General features: G+C 45.2%; 1 protein-coding gene across 1 annotated transcript in view; it reads right to left on the reverse strand.

The window, feature by feature from the left end:
- Positions 1–18,480, reverse strand: part of COL27A1 (collagen type XXVII alpha 1 chain) — a 460,501-nt gene that overhangs the window by 153,956 nt on the left and 288,065 nt on the right. Inside the window, exon 29 of the mRNA XM_073590987.1 lies at positions 777–830. Within this exon, the coding sequence (XP_073447088.1) occupies positions 777–830 (54 nt within the window). The remainder of the gene's footprint in view (positions 1–776; positions 831–18,480) is intronic.

The raw sequence follows: 18,480 nt of genomic DNA on the forward strand, positions 1-18,480 counted from the left end.
AAACCTGAAGCGACTTCTGTCTTACCACCAGACATGCACAGGAGATGTCAAACATATGGCATTGTGAATTTCCGTTGCAGACCTGATTGAATAGTAAAGCAGGGAAGCGACAGGAGAAGGAGTCTCCGTGCTGTGTGCACAAACATCCCGATGTATGGCTCAGTAATCAGATGTATATCCAAGTCAGCTCATTCTGATCTTCAGTAGACGCTTGGAGGCCAGGGATGAATTATGCAACGTAATCAAAACATAATATTACTGTCACGTCCCGACTTCTGCTCGTGGCACGGCCAGAAAAAGCACACAGTCACCTCGTATCTGCCAGCTGAGTGTTTATCCCACGTAAAGTCTTAGCCGGCGGCTCGGTCCCATAAATGGAAAAGCTTTCTTTATTTCATTTTTTTTTGTTTTTAAAAAGGCGACTGAAATAAACATTCAGCCCTATTTCTACTGGCAGAGATCTGCAGTCCTGTGAACAGGTCCTTGTTCTAAATAGCGAGCTTGAATATTAGTTACGAGACTCATCATGGTGGTATAATCTGTGTAGTTGGCATAGAGTACTACACCTCTCACCATCTTCACCAGTCAGCTGGCTGTCATGTTGGGAGGTGCAGTATAACAGTCAAAGATGCACATCTTAAATAGGACCAGAGGCGCAAAACAAAAAATTAAATGTATATGACAAAAGCTGCACACATTATCTGTATATATTGGATTCCCCAATCAGCAGCGCCGATGCGTATTATGGAATAGGTAGCACCTGAAAGGGCACTTACCTTGGTACCTGGTAGCCCAGATCCTCCCGTTGGTCCATCAGGGCCTCTGGCACCCTGAAAAAGAGGAGAGATGAGATGTAATATGAATAGTGACCAGCAGGTGTCTCCCATGTTCCACTTATAGCTGCTTTACATAGGGCCCAAGTCAAAAGCCCCCTTGTCCTGCAATCCTCCCACTTGTAGCCCAGGCGCTTAACCTTCCTCCCCCACTCCTTTCCCCTCAGTCTGCTTGGTGAGGGGCGAAGAAAAAAAAAAAAAGAAAAAAAAGAAACTGCTTTCAGGAAAACAAACAGCTGTGTCCTTTTACTCTCATCCAGGGGCCGGCCCCTGATCACAGATTTCTCACTAAGCCAGGCTGCAAATTTCTCCTGATCAGCATCACATAGAGAAGACTGAAAAGACGGGAAAAGATATTAAATTAGGGTTAGGTGTCTTTGAGCGGGTGCTTAGTAGGAGAAGCTAAAGAGAATGACCAAATTACATAGTCAGCATCTACCGAGCCCCAGGGCACAAAGAGGGAGCCAAATATTAAGTGGCACAGTACCCGCAATAAAAGTTAATATAAAGAGCGAAGAAGGAAGTTGCATAAGTAGTAGTAAAAGTAGTACAATCTGACTTGTGTGACCCTTTTATTCATGGCTTCTATAGCAGATGTCAATGTCTAGCCAGGATCTAGCCTAAGAGATGAGCTCAAAACTGAAGATCTGATTGAATATGAAGAAGGGAAATGGGGGAGGAGTTAGATTAGGAAATGTAATAGACCTGCCTAGAGAGATGTGCTTAAAACTGAGGATTTGAATTAGCATAATTGTATGGGGTAGCGCATTCAAGATAATCGGTGCAGCACGTGAAGAGTCTTGGAGATGGGAGTAGGAAGTTTGGATTATCACAAAAGTTAGTAGCGGTTTTCTAAATAGGCAGTTTTCATTAACACACAGGTATGGAAAGAAACATATGAGGGAAGAGACCATCGGGGCCATGTAAGAAAGTTAAAGGCCAGCTGCACCTAGACTGTTTCACTTGAATCCAAGTTCATTAACAGATCCTGGGAGCGGACACTAATCAGTGTACAGATACATGCTGTTTTTGCTCCGTGCAGATATTATTTGATCAGTGGGGGTGGAGAGCTCATGCTTGTCCTGATGAATCCCTTTAAGAATAAGACGTTATAAGCAAAGTCAGCCATTTAATTGGTATTTTCTGTCCTCTCATTCCTTATATGTCTGCGGAGGTTTCTCCATCAATCCTCTCCTTTGTCAGCTTCACCTCTTCTGACATCCAAAATACATCAATATGGAACATTTTTTTCTTTACTGCATTCTCCATTCCTGGTATTCCGCCGAGAAATACATTAAAAAATTGACAACTTGGAGTTAACAATTGGGGATTTGCCCCTACGCAATTTGACATGCTGAGCATTGATTAGAAAGGCTCATAATGCACAGGAACACACCATCAACTGGTAACACCCAGTTGTCAGTGTATGTATTTTTATGTTTCCAAAAGAAAATTATATGATAAAGACCAGGACAGAGGTTGTCACGTTAATCGGTAGAGCCACTTTCCATGTAGCTGAATGGATAACCCCATTAATCTGCCGACTACTGTGACATATATTCTGCTGCTTTATAAACATCTGCACAGACTCTGCTACGTCTCAGTATGTCTGAAGTATTTTTGTATGGTATATATTTCCAGCTACAGGGCAACTGATTGAACTGTGACATTTCACTGACAGGTCTGTCTGTCTTGCAGGTGGTCTATAAGTGCAACGTGCCCTCTGGCAGTAGAAGGGTTACATGGAGCATTTCAGGGATACGGGCCTCAATTCTGGTTTCCTTCCTATAGTAAGCCGACGACATTTGGATCCTGCAAGCAGTGAACTCTTTATGGAAAGCATGAGTCGTCCGTGTCTATGCAGGAACATGGATTTGCACTTACATAAAGCTGACGGATATATTCGGGGGTCAGGGAGATTACACTTGTACAATTGCTAGGAATAGGAAAATGTACGAAGGCCATCACCTCATCTTTTCCTGCAAAATACAAATGCCAAGCCATGCATGCCTGGATGCTATAAACCTATAAGGCATGGAAAGAATGAACTAAGCGGTGCTGACGAACTGTGCTCTACATGCGTCACAACTCTCATATAATCATCCAACTTATTGCTAGAAATGGTTGCTGATTCTAAACATTTTTCTATTACGGTAATTATGGCAATACTAAGCACTTGGCATTAGTGTTTTCTTATCATATCATTGGTTTGGTAGATAAAAACAAATTCCCCTGTGTGATGGTAGCGTTACTGAGCATGTGCAATCACTACTCCATTAAAGGGGCTGTCCACTACTCAGGTAACCCCTTCTGGATGCCTAGCTTTTAACCCAGTTAAATAAAAATACATATTCCCCTCCGTTCCTGCGGTGCATTGGGAGAGCCAGTGCTGACACCGCTAGAGCGACGCTGGCACCAGAGGTGAGTATAAGTGTTATTATTTTACTTGGGGGGAAACAGAGAATCAGAAGGGGTTGTCAGAGTAGTGGACAGCCCCTTTCATGGTCTAAAATTGCAAAAGGCCGCTAATATGCACCAGCTTCAGACTGACAGATTTGCGTGTAGATTCTGCTCAGAAATCCATTTCAAATCTAATGTAGGTGAATGGCGTTTCCTTGACCCCATTCACTTGCGACCTAAAAGATTTTTGGTGCCGCTACAGAAAAAAAATTCCATATGGAAAAGTCAAAAGTCATTCACCTGCACAATTCGTGGCAGAAATCTGAGGTTCAGTTTCTGATTTCTGCTGTACAAGTACAGATTTGAGATAAATTTTGTGGAATCTCTAGCAGAAATGCACCCCGATGTTTTAACAAGCCCAACTAGAAATCATACTATAGCTATATTTTGAGCAGGGACAACCAATTTCTCCTGGACTCTGATGCCCGAGGATCACGGTGTTATAAACGGCACAAGGAATGTGGGGGACCCTAACAGAATTTGCATTGAGGCCTCCAAACAGCCTTTTTTATGGAAGAAATCATCACTACAGAAATAGGCGATCGTATAATGCTCCTTTCCATATTCTGACAAAACCAAAACCCAGGTGCAAATTTTGGCAAACGTATCTTCCAGAACCAAAAGTAAGGCCGGGGTCACACTAACCGGCGCAAAATACGGTCCGTAGTTTACAGGCGTAATACGGATGAATGACCCCTAAATAGTGCTCCGTAGGTCATCCGTAAGCAAGGTGTGGTTGCGTATTTTGCGCATGTAAGCATCCGTATGCAATCCGTATGGCGAGATTTTCTCGCCGCCTTGCAAAATGGACATATAATGGAGCCCTATGACAGGGTTTTTAACAGAAACGAAATAATAGATATAGACACATAGAATGCATACATATATATATATATATATATATATATATATACACTCACTGGCCACTTTATTAGGTACACCTGTCCAACTGTGTGTTAAGACTTAATTTCTAATCAGCCAATCACATGGCGGCAACTCAGTGCATTTAGGCATGTAGACATGGTCAAGACAATCTCCTGCAGTTCAAACCGAGCATCAGTATGGGGAAGAAAGGTGATTTGAGTGCCTTTGAACGTGGCATGATTGTTGGTGCCAGAAGGGCTGGTCTGAGAATTTCAGAAACTGCTGATCTACTGGGATTTTCACGCACAACCATCTCTAGGGTTTACAGAGAATGGTCCGAAAAAAAAAAAAATCCAGTGAGCGGCAGTTCTGTGGCCGGAAATGCCATGTTGATGCCAGAGGTCAGAGGAGAATGGGCAGACTGGTTCGAGCTGATAGAAAGGCAACAGTGACTCAAATTGCCACCCGTTACAACCAAGGTAGGCAGAAGAGCATCTCTGAACGCACAGTGCGTCGAACTTTGAGGCAGATGGGCTACAGCAGCAGAAGACCACACTGGGTACCACTCCTCTCAGCTAAGAACAGGAAACTGAGGCTAAAATTTGCACAAGCTCATCGAAATTGGACAGTAGAAGATTGTAAAAACGTTGCCTGGTCTGATGAGTCTCGATTTCTGCTGCGACATTCGGATGGTAGGGTCAGAATTTGGCGTAAACAACCTGAAAGCATGGATCCATCCTGCCTTGTATCAACGGTTCAGGCTGGTGGTGGTGGTGTCATGGTGTGGGGAATTTTTTCTGGGCACTCTTTGGGCCCCTTGGTACCAATTGAGCATCGTTGCAACGCCACAGCCTACCTGAGTATTGTTGCTGACCATGTCCATCCCTTTATGACCACAATGTACCCAACATCTGATGGCTACTTTCAGCAGGATAATGCGCCATGTCATAAAGCTCGAATCATCTCAGATTGGTTTCTTGAACATGACAATGAGTTTACTGTACTGAAATGGCCTCCTCAGTCACCAGATCTCAATCCAATAGAGCATCTTTGGGATGTGGTGGAACGGGAGATTCGCATCAGGGATGTGCAGCCGACAAATCTGCGCCAACTGTGTGATGCCATCATGTCAATATGGTCCAAAATCTCTGAGGAATGCTTCCAGCACCTTGTTGAATCTCTGCCACGAAGAATTGAGGCAGTTCTGAAGGCAAAAGGGGGTCCAACCCCTTACTAGCATGGTGTACCTAATAAAGTGGCCAGTGAGTGTATATATATATATATACAGTCATGGCCAAAAGTTTTGAGAATGACACAAATATTATATTTTCACATGATCTGCTGGCCTCTGGTTTTTATGTGTGTTTGTCAGATGTTTTTATCACATACAGAAATATAATTGCAATCATATTATGAGTAGCAAAAGGTTATATTGACAGTTAGAATGAGTTAATGCAGCAAGTCAATATTTGCAGTGTTGACCCTTCTTCTTCAGGACCTCTGCAATTCTCCCTGGCATGCTCTCAATCAACTTCTGGATCAAATCCTGACTGATAGCAGTCCATTCTTGCAAAATCAATGCTTTTATTTTGTCTGAATTTGAAGGTTTTTGTTTGTCTACCCGTCTCTTGATGATTGACCACAAGTTCTCACTGGGATTAAGATCTGGGGAGTTTCCAGGCCATGGTCCCAAAATCTCTATGTTTTGTTCCCTGAGCCATTTAGTTATCACATTTGCTTTATGGCAAGGTGCTCCATCATGTTGAAAAAGGCATTGTTGATCGCCAAACTGCTCTTGGACGGTTGGGAGAAGTTGCTCTTGGAGGACATTCTGGTACCATTCTTTATTCATGGCTGTGTTTTTAGGCAAGACTGAGAGAGAGCCCATTCCCTTGGCTGAGAAGCAACCCCACACATGAATGGTTTCAGGATGCTTGACAGTTGGCATGAGACAAGACTGGTGGTAGCGCTCACCTGGTCGTCTCCGAATAAGCCGTTTTCCAGATGTCCCAAACAATCGAAAAGGGGATTCATCAGAGAAAATGACTTTACCCCAGTCCTCAGCAGTCCACTCCCTGTACTTCTTGCAGAATATCAGTCTGTCCAAGATGTTTTTCCTGGAGAGAAGTGGCTTCTTTGCTGCCCTCCTTGAGACCAGGCCTTGCTCCAAGAGTCTCCGCCTCACAGTGCGTGCAGATGCACTCACACCTGCATGCTGCCATTCCTGAGCAAGCTCTGCAATGCTGGTAGCCCGATCCCGCAGCTGAAACACATTTAAGAGACGGTCCTGGCGCTTGCTGGTCTTTCTTGGGCGCCCTGGAGCCTTTTTGGCAACAAGGGAACCTCTCTCCTTGAAGTTCTTGATGATGCGATAGATTGTTGACTGAGGTGCAATCTTTCTAGCTGCGATACTCTTCCCTGTTAGGCCATTTTTGTGCAGTGCAATGATGACTGCACGTGTTTCTTTAGAGATAACCATGGTTAACAGAAGAGAAACAATGATGCCAAGCACCAGCCTCCTTTTAAAGTGTCCAGTGGTGTCATTCTTACTTAATCATGACAGATTGATCTCCAGCCCTGTCCTCATCAACACCCACACCTGTGTTAATGGAGCAATCACTGAAACGATGTTAGCTGGTCCTTTTAAGGCAGGGCTGCAATGATGTTGAAATGTGTTTTGGGGGATAAAGTTCATTTTCTAGGCAAATATTGACTTTGCAAGTAATTGCTGTTAAGCTGATCACTCTTTATAACATTCTGGAGTATATGCAAATTGCCATTAGAAAAAATGAAGCAGTAGACTTTGTAAAAATTAATATTTGTGTCATTCTCAAAACTTTTGGCCATGACTGTATATATATACCCACAAGTCATTGAGATAAACATATATAAATATATATATTTATATTTCACAGAGTTCTTCATAGCAGAATAGCCGCTAATTAAATTGCCGGCTTCTATCAAATCCTTCCCCAACCCGACATGAAATGACACATGGTTTACATTCAGTAAAGCATTTCATTTCATGTTTTTTTTTATATGTCCTTGACTAATAATTAGATGAGGGTTTGTGTGCAAAATTTGGGAGTTGTAGTTGTTATTTAAAGGGTTTAATTCGTTTATAAAAAATGCGTGGGCTTCCCATTGCCCTGTAGCGGTGGCGAATGGGTTAATCTAACAAAGGGTTAATGTCACCTTACAATCGAATGGTGACATTAACCCTTTGTTAGATTAACCCACTCGCCACCAATATAGGGCAAAGGGAAGCCCACGCATTTTTTAACAACGAATTAGGGTACTGTTACACCTAGCGACTCACCAGCGATCCCGACCAGCGATATCACGCAGTCAGGATCGCTGGTGCATCGCTAGGTGGTCGCTAGTGAGCTGCCACTCAGGCAGATCTCACCAGCGACATCGCAGGGGATGGGGATCGCTACTTACCTGTCAGACGCGGCGATCCTGCGTCCTCCCGCCCGGCTCCACGCGTCGCTTGTCGGCCCCACAGGAAGCCCAGCAGGAAGTGACCGACGAGAAATGGTCCAGCAGCTTCTCGCGCGATCAGCGATAACCAGCGGGGGAGCGGTCGGAGGTAAGTATCACATGCAGCGATATCACTAGCAATATCGCTGTAACGTCACAAAATCGGTGACTTTACAGCGATATTGCTAGCGATATCGCAGTGTGTAACGGGGGCTTTAACCCCTTTAAATTACAACTACAACTCCCAAATTTTGCACACAAACCCGCATCTAATTATTAGTCAAGGACATATAAAAAAACATGAAATGAAATGGTTTACTGAATGTAAACCATGTGTCATTTCATGTCGGGTTGGGGAAGGATTTGATAGAAGGCAATTTAATTAGCGGCTATTCTGCTATGAAGAACTCTGTGAAATATAAATATATATATATGTTTGTCACAATGACATGTATATATATATATATATATATATATATATATATATATATATATATACACACTCACTGGCCACTTTATTAGGTACACCTGTCCAACTGTGTGTTAAGACTTAATTTCTAATCAGCCAATCACATGGCGGCAACTCAGTGCATTTAGGCATGTAGACATGGTCAAGACAATCTCCTGCAGTTCAAACCGAGCATCAGTATGGGGAAGAAAGGTGATTTGAGTGCCTTTGAACGTGGCATGATTGTTGGTGCCAGAAGGGCTGGTCTGAGAATTTCAGAAACTGCTGATCTACTGGGATTTTCACGGACAACCATCTCTAGGGTTTACAGAGAATGGTCCGAAAAAGAAAAAAAATCCAGTGAGCGGCAGTTCTGTGGCCGGAAATGCCATGTTGATGCCAGAGGTCAGAGGAGAATGGGCAGACTGGTTCGAGCTGATAGAAAGGCAACAGTGACTCAAATTGCCACCCGTTACAACCAAGGTAGGCAGAAGAGCATCTCTGAACGCACAGTGCGTCGAACTTTGAGGCAGATGGGCTACAGCAGCAGAAGACCACACTGGGTACCACTCCTCTCAGCTAAGAACAGGAAACTGAGGCTACAATTTGCACAAGCTCATCGAAATTGGACAGTAGAAGATTGGAAAAACGTTGCCTGGTCTGATGAGTCTCGATTTCTGCTGCGACATTCGGATGGTAGGGTCAGAATTTGGCGTAAACAACATGAAAGCATGGATCCATCCTGCCTTGTATCAACGGTTCAGGCTGGTGGTGGTGGTGTCATGGTGTGGGGAATTTTTTCTGGGCACTCTTTGGGCCCCTTGGTACCAATTGAGCATCGTTGCAACGCCACAGCCTACCTGAGTATTGTTGCTGACCATGTCCATCCCTTTATGACCACAATGTACCCAACATCTGATGGCTACTTTCAGCAGGATAATGCGCCATGTCATAAAGCTCGAATCATCTCAGATTGGTTTCTTGAACATGACAATGAGTTTACTGTACTCAAATGGCCTCCTCAGTCACCAGATCTCAATCCAATAGAGCATCTTTGGGATGTGGTGGAACGGGAGATTCGCATCAGGGATGTGCAGCCGACAAATCTGCGCCAACTGTGTGATGCCATCATGTCAATATGGTCCAAAATCTCTGAGGAATGCTTCCAGCACCTTGTTGAATCTCTGCCACGAAGAATTGAGGCAGTTCTGAAGGCAAAAGGGGGTCCAACCCCTTACTAGCATGGTGTACCTAATAAAGTGGCCAGTGAGTGTATATGTATGTATTCTATGTGTCTATATCTATTCTTTCTTTATTAAACCTGTCAGTGTGAGTTTACTGTATAGCGCACTGAATTGCCGGCTTTGCTAAAAGACACCGGGTGCGTATTTCTCGCAAGTCACATGTGTGGTCCGTGTGTAATCCGTATTTTTTGCGCACCCATAGACTTGCATTGGCGTATTACGGGGGTAGTACGCTGACAATCGCAGCATGCTGCGATTGGCACGGACCGTAGAATATGCCTGAGAAATATACGGCTGTTGGGACCAAACCCATAGAGAATCATTTGTCTGTGTGCAATGCGTGCTTTTAGCGCCAATCACTCGTCCGTATTCCTCGCTAGTGTGACCCCGGCCTAAGGCAAGTATCTGCCATGCAGGAGTGGAGGCCACACAGCAGGAGTTGAGCCTGGTCTATCCAGTATCTTCTAATACCGTAAACGTCTAGGAATTGTGATATCTGTATTCTGTGCTAGCAGTGGTCTCCCGGCCAAGCTTCAATCCTCTATATATGAGCACACACATGCAGCTGTATCGATGTCCTGGGGCTGGAGCTTACAACATGGGAAATTGATTTTTAAAGACACATGCCTCTGACCTGCTGCCGGATTACCAAACATTTCAGATCATCAAATCTGCGGCTTGCGACTGTCAGGCCATGCTGGGAGTTGTAGTTTCAATGCTGCTGGAGTGGCAGAAGAGTGACATTTACTACTGATTTCTATTGCGGCTCATTGGTACTGACTTCATTTTAATTATTTCTAAAATCTGCCGTGTACCCGACATAGGTGCGAATACCCATACGGGGTTAAGCAGATGCAGCAGATGCGGATTTCTAAAACCTGAAGCTTATGAATGTGCCGCAATTAAGCTTTCAGCTAGGTCTGTCTGTATATGAATGAGGCTCAGGCTTCGTTGACAAAGGAACAATTCTTGAGCAATGCAGAGTGCGAGGCAGGCGCAGGAAGAGGCTGATGAGGAGGTGAGACAAGAAGCTCCGTGTTTGGAGCCTGTCCACAGCGCCCAGCCTCACACCCATTCATCACTGGCTCTGTGTGAACACTAAAAAGTCATCATTCACGACTGAGCAAAAACAAACAGGCAGCAGAAGCTTTTTCCTGATGGAAACATCTCCGATCAGAACCAAGGAAGCGCAAGAAAACTCTGACAACTCCACACAACCTCTTCTTTGTCAGTGCCTGACAGAATTCCTTCTTTTCAGAACACATTCCCAAATTTTGGGTGGGAGTTTCGCTTCCTGGCAGCTGACGGGAATTCTATATAAAAAAAATTATGAAGATATTTCCATAAATACCTTAGTTAGCTTAAAGGGTATGTCCATCCCCATGTTATAAATATAGATATAAGATAAGCCCAGCAACGCTGTAAATACTCTTCCAGTACTTCTGAGCTGCATGCACAATTCTGCTAGCTGTTATCGGAAACAATCAACACGTTCATTTCACATAAGCTGAGCTTCTACAGTGCAGTGGGACGGTAAGATATTCTTACATCAGGTTACATACGCCAACCCCCTTTTAAGCAATGAGTATATACTGTTGTCCCAAGAAAGAAGGTCATTAATAACAAAATATATCTATACAGTCGAGTTTGTACATGCTTTCTGTTCTCTAGGAGATTTACATTTGGGCCAAAGACTTAAAGAGAACCTTTAAACACATTTTTACATATGGATTTAGTGGAAAGGCCATGTAGGCCCTTATTCCCCCAGTAAAAACTATACCCTTTTTTTTTTGGAGAGATCAAATGTGCTAGTAATGAAAAATCCTTAGTAGTCATATGGAAATCAGGCTGGGAGTACACTGGGGGCGTTCATGCACATGGAAGGAGAATAGGTGTACCAAAACGCCCCCAGTGCATCTACAGACTGATTTGCATGACTTCTATGCTAGATTTCGCACATTGATCGCTCATAGATCTAACACATTAGATTTCTCCAAAAAATATGTAATTTTTTATTGGGAGATAGAAAAATATTCAGAATTGAGAGTCCTCAGAGGTTGATACCTTTTAATGGCTAACTGAAAAGATGGTAACACATTGCAAGCTTTCGAGACTACGCAGGTCTCTTCATCAGGTTGGACTAATACAAAATCTGAAGAATCACATATTTATACACAGTACAACACAGAAATAATGCAATAGATAAGACAAGTGACATGAAGCAGAATTATGATTATGGGAGAGTGATAGACAGTTATGGCCATAAATATTGGACCAGTTCATAGATAAGGAGTGAAAGTTTTAGGCTGGGTTCACACGTAGCGAAATTCCCACGGAAGTTACCGCAAGAATCCCAGAATTCCATTCCACAGGAAAATCGCATTTTAAATTCCCGCGATTTTCCCGCGGAAAAACTAGCGTTTTGCAAGCGTAATTAGCTTGCAGAATGCTAGCGTTTTCCAAGCGATCTGTAGCATCGCTAGAACTGATTAACAGGTTGGTCACACTCGTCAAGCTTGCAATGTGTTACCATCTTTTCAGTTAGCCATTAAAAGGTATCAACCACTGAGGACTCTCAATTCTGAATATTATTCTATCTACTGGCTAACAGAGTACAAAGATATACATCTTTCCTGTATCAATTATTGGGAGAAAAGCGCCTATACAGCTGAACCACTAATTTCATATGGAAAAAAGTACTGACAGGCTCCCTTTATATAAAAATTGCTTCTAAAGTTTGCAATTTGTAAATTACTTAATACAAAATTATTACAAAAAACTTCCCATGTCAGCCTCAAGGTGGCACTGTTGTGGAGCAAAACGTAATTTTGCAAATTAAAAACATTTTCTTCCAATGCAAAATAAATCGCTGTCCACTTCTTATTGGTTGCACAAATGTAACAGAAGTGGAGCCACGTTAAGTACTAATTACAAACAGAGCAAACAACAAAAAAAAAACATTTTGGATGAAGATTGCCAAGTGTCAGTGATATTGTGCTGGTGATCCATAAGCTATATTATATGATATAATGCCATATGATCCTGAACCAGGAATCAAACATCAGCGATATGGATCTTACCCTGATATCAGCTGCCAACTATATGGTTCTTACCCTGGTACCAGCTGTCAGCGCTATTGTTCTTACCCTGGTACCAGCTGTCAGCGATATTGTTCTTACCCTGGTACCAGCTGTCAGCGATATTGTTCTTACCCTGATACCAGCTGCCATTTACACAGTTCTCACCCTAGTATCAGCTGCCAGTGTTACGGTTCTTACCCTGATATCAGCTGCCAGTTACATAGTTCTCACCGCCGGTGCTGTAGTTCTTACCCCGATATCAGCTGCCAGCGATATGGTTCTTACCCTGATATCAGCTGCCAGCAATACGGTTCATATCCTGATATCAGCTGCCAGTGATACGGTTCTTATCCTGATATCAGCTGCCAGTGATACGGTTCTTACCCTGATATCAGCTGCCAGCGAAACGGTTCTTACCCTGATATCAGCTGCCAGTGTTACGGTTCTTACCCTGATATCAGCTGCCAGTTACATAGTTCTCACCGCCGGTGCTGTAGTTCTTACCCCGATATCTGCTGCCAGCGATATGGTTCTTATCCTGATATCAGCTGCCAGCGATACGGTTCTTACCCTGATATCAGCTGCCAGCAATACGGTTCATATCCTGATATCAGCTGCCAGTGATACGGTTCTTACCCTGATATCAGCTGCCAGCGAAACGGTTCTTACCCTGATATCAGCTGCCAGTGTTACGGTTCTTACCCTGATATCAGCTGCCAGTTACATAGTTCTCACCGCCGGTGCTGTAGTTCTTACCCCGATATCTGCTGCCAGCGATATGGTTCTTATCCTGATATCAGCTGCCAGCGATACGGTTCTTACCCTGATATCAGCTGCCAGCAATACGGTTCATATCCTGATATCAGCTGCCAGCTATACGGTTCTTACCCTGATATCAGCTGCCAGCGATACGGTTGTTACCCTGATATCAGCTTCCAGCGAAACGGTTCTTACCCTGATATCAGCTGCCAGCGATACGGTTCTTATCCTGATATCTGCTTCCACCGATACGGTTCTTATCCTGATATCCACTTCCACCGATACGGTTCTTACCCCGATATCAGCTGCCAGCGATACGGTTCTTACCCTGATATCCGCTTCCAGCGATATGGTTCTTACCCTCATATCCGCTTCCAGCGATACGGTTCTTATCCTGATATCAGCTGCCAGCGATACGGTTCTTACCCCGATATCAGCTGCCAGCGATACGGTTCTTACCCCGATATCCGCTTCCAGCGATACGGTTCTTACCCTCATATCCGCTTCCAGCGATACAGTTCTTATCCTGATATCAGCTGCCAGCGATACAGTTCTTACCCTGATATCAGCTGCCAGCGATATGGTTCTTACCCTAATATCCGCTTCCAGCGATACGGTTCTTATCCTGATATCAGCTGCCAGCGATACGGTTCTCATCCTGATATCAGCTGCCAGCGATACGGTTCTTACCCGGATATCAGCTGCCAGCGATACGGTTCTTATCCTGATATCAGCTGCCAGCGATACGGTTCTTATCCTGATAACAGCTGCCAGCGATACGGTTCTTACCCTGATATCCGCTTCCAGCGATACAGTTCTTATCCTGATATCAGCTGCCAGCGATACGGTTCTTACCCTGATATCAGCTGCCAGCGATACGGTTCTTATCCTGATATCAGCTGCCAGCGATACGGTTCTCATCCTGATATCAGCTGCCAGCGATACGGTTCATATCCTGATATCAGCTGCCAGTGATACGGTTCTTACCCTGATATCAGCTGCCAGCGAAACGGTTCTGATATCAGCTGCCAGTTACATAGTTCTCACCGCCGGTGCTGTAGTTCTTACCCCGATATCTGCTGCCAGCGATATGGTTCTTATCCTGATATCAGCTGCCAGCGATACGGTTCTTACCCCGATATCAGCTGCCAGCGATACGGTTCTTACCCTGATATCAGCTGCCAGCGATACGGTTCTTACCCTCATATGGGCAGCACGGTGGCTCAGTGGTTAGCGCTGCAGCCTTGCAGCGCTGGAGTCCTGGGTTCGAATCCCACCAAGGACAACATCTGCAAGGAGTTTGTATGTTCTCCCCGTGTTTGCGTGGGTTTCCTCCGGGCACTCCGGTTTCCTCCCACACTCCAAAGACATACTGATAGGGAATATAGATTGTGAGCCCCACCAGGGACAGTGATGAAAATGTGTGCAAACTGTAAAGCGCTGCGGAATATGTTAGCGCTATATAAAAATAAAGATTATTATTATTATTATATCCGCTTCCAGAGATACGGTTCTTATCCTGATATCAGCTGCCAGCGATACGGTTCTTACCCCGATATCAGCTGCCAGCGATACGGTTCTTACCCTCATATCCGCTTCCAGCGATACGGTTCTTATCCTGATATCAGCTGCCACCGATACGGTTCTTACCCCGATATCAGCTGCCAGCGATACGGTTCTTACCCCGATATCCGCTTCCAGCGATACGGTTCTTACCCTCATATCTGCTTCCAGCGATACAGTTCTTATCCTGATATCAGCTGTCAGCGATACAGTTCTTACCCTGATATCAGCTGCCAGCGATATGGTTCTTACCCTAATATCCGCTTCCAGCGATTCGGTTCTTATCCTGATATCAGCTGCCAGCGATACGGTTCTCATCCTGATATCAGCTGCCAGCGATACGGTTCTTACCCGGATATCAGCTGCCAGCGATACGGTTCTTATCCTGATAACAGCTGCCAGCGATACGGTTCTTACCCTGATATCAGCTTCCAGCGATACGGTTCTTACCCGGATATCAGCTGCCAGCGATACGGTTCTTACCCCGATATCAGCTGCCAGCGATATGGTTCTTACCCTAATATCCGCTTCCAGCGATTCGGTTCTTATCCTGATATCAGCTGCCAGCGATACGGTTCTCATCCTGATATCAGCTGCCAGCGATACGGTTCTTACCCGGATATCAGCTGCCAGCGATACGGTTCTTATCCTGATATCAGCTGCCAGCGATACGGTTCTTATCCTGATAACAGCTGCCAGCGATACGGTTCTTACCCTGATATCAGCTTCCAGCGATACGGTTCTTACCCGGATATCAGCTTCCAGCGATACGGTTCTTACCCTGATATCCGCTTCCAGCGATACGGTTCTTACCCTCATATCCGCTTCCAGCGATACGGTTCTTATCCTGATATCAGCTGCCAGTGATACGGTTCTTACCCCGATATCAGCTGCCAGCGATACGGTTCTTACCCCGATATCCGCTTCCAGCGATACGGTTCTTACCCTCATATCTGCTTCCAGCGATACAGTTCTTATCCTGATATCAGCTGCCAGCGATACAGTTCTTACCCTGATATCAGCTGCCAGCGATATGGTTCTTACCCGGATATCAGCTGCCAGCGATATAGTTCTTATCCGGATATCAGCTGCCAGCGATATAGTTCTTATCCGGATATCAGCTGCCAGCGATATAGTTCTTATCCTGATATCAGCTGCCAGCGATTCGGTTCTTATCCTGATATCAGCTGCCAGCGATACGGTTCTCATCCTGATATCAGCTGCCAGCGATACGGTTCTTACCCGGATATCAGCTGCCAGCGATACGGTTCTTATCCTGATATCAGCTGCCAGCGATACGGTTCTTATCCTGATAACAGCTGCCAGCGATACGGTTCTTACCCTGATATCAGCTTCCAGCGATACGGTTCTTACCCTGATATCAGCTGCCAGCGATACGGTTCTTACCCCGATATCAGCTGCCAGCGATACAGTTCTTACCCCGATATCCGCTTCCAGCGATACAGTTCTTATCCTGATATCAGCTGCCAGCGATACGGTTCTCATCCTGATATCAGCTGCCAGCGATACGGTTCTTACCCGGATATCAGCTGCCAGCGATACGGTTCTTATCCTGATATCAGCTGCCAGCGATACGGTTCTTATCCTGATAACAGCTGCCAGCGATACGGTTCTTACCCTGATATCAGCTTCCAGCGATACGGTTCTTACCCGGATATCAGCTGCCAGCGATACGGTTCTTACCCCGATATCAGCTGCCAGCGATACAGTTCTTACCCCGATATCCGCTTCCAGCGATACAGTTCTTATCCTGATATCAGCTGCCAGCGATACGGTTCTTATTCTGATATCAGCTGCCAGCGATACAGTTCTTACCCTGATATCCGCTTCCAGCGATACAGTTCTTATCCTGATATCAGCTGCCAGCGATACGGTTCTTACCCTGATATCAGCTGCCAGCGATACGGTTCTTATCCTGATATCAGCTGCCAGCGATACGGTTCTTATCCTGATATCAGCTGCCAGCGATACGGTTCTTATCCTGATATCAGCTGCCAGCGATACGGTTCTCATCCTGATATCAGCTGCCAGCGATATGGTTCTCATCCTGATATCAGCTGCCAGCAATACGGTTCTTATCCTGATATCAGCTGCCAGCGATACGGTTTTTACCCTATCAGTTGCCAGCGATACGGTTCTTATCCTGATATCAGCTGCCAGCGATACAGTTCTTACCCTGATATCCGCTTCCAGCGATATGGTTCTTACCCTGATATCCGCTGCCAGCGATACGGTTCTTACCCGGATATCAGCTGCCAGCGATATGGTTCTTACCCTGATATCAGCTGCAAGCGATACGGTTCTTACCCTGATTTCCGTTTTCAGCGATATGGTTCTTATCCTGATATCAGCTGCCAGCGATACGATTCTTAACCTGATGTCCGCTTCCAGCGATACGGTTCTTATCCCGATATCTGCCAGCGATACGGTTCTTATCCTGATATCAGCTGCCAGCGATACGGTTCTTACCCTGATATCCGCTTCCAGCGATATGGTTCTTACCCTGATATCCGCTTTCAGCGATACGGTTCTTACCCGGATATCAGCTGCCAGCGATACGGTTCTTACCCTGATATCAGCTGCAAGCGATACGGTTCTTACCCTGATATCCGCTTTCAGCGATACGGTTCTTATCCTGATATCAGCTGCTAGCGATACGGTTCTTATCCTGATATTAGCTGCCAGCGATACAGTTCTTACCCTGATATCCGCTTCCAGCGATATGGTTCTTACCCTGATATCCGCTTTCAGCGATATGGTTCTTACCCGGATATCAGCTGCCAGCGATATGGTTCTTACCCTGATATCCGCTTTCAGCGATACGGTTCTTATCCTGATATCAGCTGCTAGCGATACGGTTCTTATCCTGATATCAGCTGCCATCGATACGGTTCTTACCCTGATATCAGCTGCCAGCGATACGGTTCTTACCCTGATATCAGCTGCCAGCAATACGGTTCTTACCCTGATATCAGCTGCCAGCAATACGGTTCTTATCCTGATATCAGCTGCCAGTGATACGGTTCTTACCCTGATATCAGCTGCCAGCAATACGGTTCTTATCCTGATATCAGCTGCCAGTGATACGGTTCTTACCCTGATATCAGCTGCCAGCGATACAGTTGTTACCCATGTACCAGTTGTCATGATGTTGATCTTACCCTGGTATCAGCTGCGAGGGATGGGGAGGGTGAGTCACCTACGTAGAATTCTATGCTTGGGACTCTCTCCCTCATGTTTTATCACAGCACTAAAGAGGTTAACCTGAGATCTGACTTTTCTCTGATCCTTGCAGTTGTAAATTAAGCATGGCTTTGTATTACACCATCATATATGCTGGCCACAGTGTACAATGTCACGAAGGGCATCAAGTGGAAGACTGCCTCAGGCTGCGTGCACACGCTGCGGATTCACCTGCGGATTTTTCCATGCGGATCTGCAGGTAAAACCGCAGGTAAAGTGACCTGCGGTTTTCCTGCGGATTGGTCAGCGGTTCTCCCCTGCGGTTTGACACCTGGACAATGGAATATGTGTCAAACCGCAGCGGAATCCGCAGAAAGAAATGACATGCTGCGGATTTGAAACCGCAGCTTTTCCGCACGGAAAAATCCGCAGCGTGTGCACTGTGAATTTGAAAACCCATAGGATAACATTACACTGTACACTGCCTGCGGAACTGCTGTGGTTCCACAGGGCCAAATCCGCTGCGGATCCGCAGCAGAATC

The sequence above is a fragment of the Dendrobates tinctorius genome, unplaced genomic scaffold, assembly GCF_039654945.1.
Source record: "Dendrobates tinctorius isolate UK_male_01 unplaced genomic scaffold, ASM3965494v1 ptg000120l, whole genome shotgun sequence".
In the NCBI taxonomy this organism is placed as follows: domain Eukaryota; kingdom Metazoa; phylum Chordata; class Amphibia; order Anura; family Dendrobatidae; genus Dendrobates; species Dendrobates tinctorius.